The sequence below is a fragment of the Colobus angolensis genome, unplaced genomic scaffold, assembly GCF_000951035.1.
Source record: "Colobus angolensis palliatus isolate OR3802 unplaced genomic scaffold, Cang.pa_1.0 Scaffold116, whole genome shotgun sequence".
In the NCBI taxonomy this organism is placed as follows: domain Eukaryota; kingdom Metazoa; phylum Chordata; class Mammalia; order Primates; family Cercopithecidae; genus Colobus; species Colobus angolensis.
In genome coordinates this window covers 1,678,822-1,681,502 of record NW_012112697.1, presented here as the reverse complement: position 1 = coordinate 1,681,502, position 2,681 = coordinate 1,678,822, and the positions used below count along the sequence as shown (strand labels likewise).

General features: G+C 47.4%; 1 protein-coding gene across 3 annotated transcripts in view; it reads right to left on the bottom strand.

The window, feature by feature from the left end:
• WWP2 (WW domain containing E3 ubiquitin protein ligase 2) overlaps positions 1-2,681 on the bottom strand; it is a 122,049-nt gene that overhangs the window by 23,238 nt on the left and 96,130 nt on the right. For all 3 annotated transcript variants that reach the window (XM_011961549.1, XM_011961541.1, XM_011961534.1), the window contains one exon: positions 989-1,163. In XM_011961549.1, coding sequence (XP_011816939.1) covers positions 989-1,021 — 33 coding nt within the window. In that variant the 5' untranslated portion in view covers positions 1,022-1,163. The remainder of the gene's footprint in view (positions 1-988; positions 1,164-2,681) is intronic.

Sequence of the window (2,681 nt, the reverse complement as noted above, 5' to 3'; positions counted from 1 at the left end):
GGCAACAAGCAAGACTCCATCTCAAAAAAAAAAAACAAAAAAGAAAAAATAAAAAGAAAAGAAAATTTAAATTCTCTTTAGGTAATGATCACAAAAGGTTTTGAGCCAGTAAATGGATGCAATGACAGTAACATGTGAAGACTGCTCTGGAGGAAATAGGCCAGATGGACTGGAAGAGAGAGAAGGTCAATGGACAGAACAACTCAGAGGCTGCTCTAGCAATTCAGATGGGAAGGGGCAGAAGATGATCAAGCATCAGATAGGAGGCTCAGCTAGACTAAAGATAAACTTTTTCTGCAAAGGGTCAGACAGTAGGCTTAGGCTACTTTAGGATTTCTGAGTTATACAGTCTTTATTGTGATACTCAACTCTACCGCTGTACCACGAAAGCAGCCACCATTAATATGTAAACTGCTGGGTGTTCTTATGTTTCAAGAAACTTTATTAACAAAATGAAGTGGCAGGCCAGCTTGGCCCATGGACTATTACTTGCCAATCCCTGATCTAGATGAGCCCAAGGATCTTTCATCCTTGAGAATCTGTCAGATAATAAAGATCTAACAAAACACAGCAGTTTGTTTTTTTTTTTAAGAGATGGGGGTCTCACTATGTTGCCTGGTGACTGCTTTGATCTGGAAAGGTGAGGGATGGGAGAAGTTAAAGCTGACCTTCAGGGTGCAAGTCAGGGAAAATGGACTTGAATGAAGGGTGCAGAAATGAAAGTCAGTCTTGGAAGAAAGATGGGGAACTCAGTTTTAGACATGTTGATTCCTTAAACACAGAGGCTAGACACGGAGCTGCTGAGTGAGGAACGCTGGAATTTGAGGAATTTCACTGTGATGAGTAAAATCTCCAGGGGCAGAGCGCTGACGTTGCCAGACGCTGTTTTCCCTGCTCACCAAGCAGGTCAACAGAGAACGTGGTGAGGCTGCACATGCACAAGTGCAGGGAGGCGCCCCTACCTCAGGCCAAGCGCCTGCCCTCTCACCTGGTAGAGGAATCTTTGGCTGAAGTGCTGCATGGCCCCCTGGAGCTGATTCCGCTGTGACTGCCACTGCTCATAGTTGCGCACGTACTCCGCGGTCGGAGGCTGCCAGGTGGTGGTCCTGGTATTGTGATCCACATAGTAAAACCTGCCTCGGGGATCTGTGCGTTTTTCCCAGCTGGAAACAGGAACCTCAGAATGAATATAATGACGACCCCACTCCCATCCCCCAGCTCTAGAAAAGTCTCAGGATGCCTAGCACAGCCGGGCAGGCCCTGTCACAGAGGCTGCTGGGGCTTAGCTGGCGATAGCAGACATCTGTGGTTGCCTCCGCAGCACCCAATCCCTCCTTGCCATTAGCTCTCAATTTCTAATTTGGGGATGCATGTGGTTCTGGGGAAGCTGACTCTGTTCCCAACCTCAGAGCTGCATGGTTGCCTGGACCAGAAGTGCACATGTGATGTATGCTGAGCCAGCCACAGCCAATCTCAGGACTTCTGCTAGCAAATCTAGGAAAACTAACAGTCGTTCATCTTTTCTGAATACGACTGAGTAAGCATGCGGTCCTGGGGGCCACTGGCTACTATTTAGGACCCAGAGACAATAGGAAGTTGACCCAGTGGATGGCGGAGCAGAAATATGGGAGAAAAGCCAATTCCTTGGTGATATTGTTGAGTAGCCCAAGCTTCGCTTGGAATCAGGATTGATATCTAGAATGTTCCGTTACATGAGCCAATACATTGCCTTCATTATTTAAGCCAACTTTGATAACAACTTTTGTTACCTGCAACTGAAACTCTCCTGGTATAAGGTGCCAATGAAAACATGTTGTATGGTCTTTGGTTTTGTTTTGTTTTGAAACAGAGTCTCACTGTTTATATTTTTAGTGGAGATGGAGTTTCACCATGAGACTGGTCTTGAACTCCTGGACTCAAACGATCCTCCCACCTCAGCCTCCCAAAGTGCTGAGATTACAGGCGTGAGCCACTGCACCTGGCCTCAATGATTATTATTATTATTATTTTTTTAACTCAAGGCCTCCCTAAAAATGGTTTTCCCTCAAGTGGTTCCTAGGACCCACAGTCAGTTCCCAGGTTTTGTCTGGATTCTGCCTGCTGGAGTGCCTCACCTTCATGACTGGCTGTCACCCTTCATTCAACTGAATGCCACAGCTCTCTCCCCACACCCAGGTCTTTCCTCAGTTTCCTCGTGTCAGTTCTCCTCCCAGGGATGAAACCAGGCCAACATCATTCCCACTGCTATCAGTCAATCACTCAGCCTGACTACTGCTTTTTCACTGTCTCCCTGCCCCTGGCTTTCCATTTTCCATTCCTATGTCCAGATCTGTATCACCTCACCCCTGGACTACTGCACCTACCCTGGAATTAACCTCCCCACTCCATCCAGCCTATAAACAGCCATCAGAGTAACCCACTAGACTGAGCCCTTGGGTCACACTCCTGCTCAAAAACTTCAATTGACCAGCCAAGGCAACAGAGGGAGACCCCCACCTCTACAAAAATATTTTTTAAAAATTAGCTGGGGGTGGTGGAGTGTGTGCCCTTGGTCCCAGCTACTTGGGCGGCTGAGGCGGGAGGACTGCTTGAGCCTGGAACGTCAAGGCTACAGTGAACTATGGTTATGCTGCTGCACTCCAGCCTGGGCAACAGAGTGAGATCCTGTCTCAAAAAAAAAA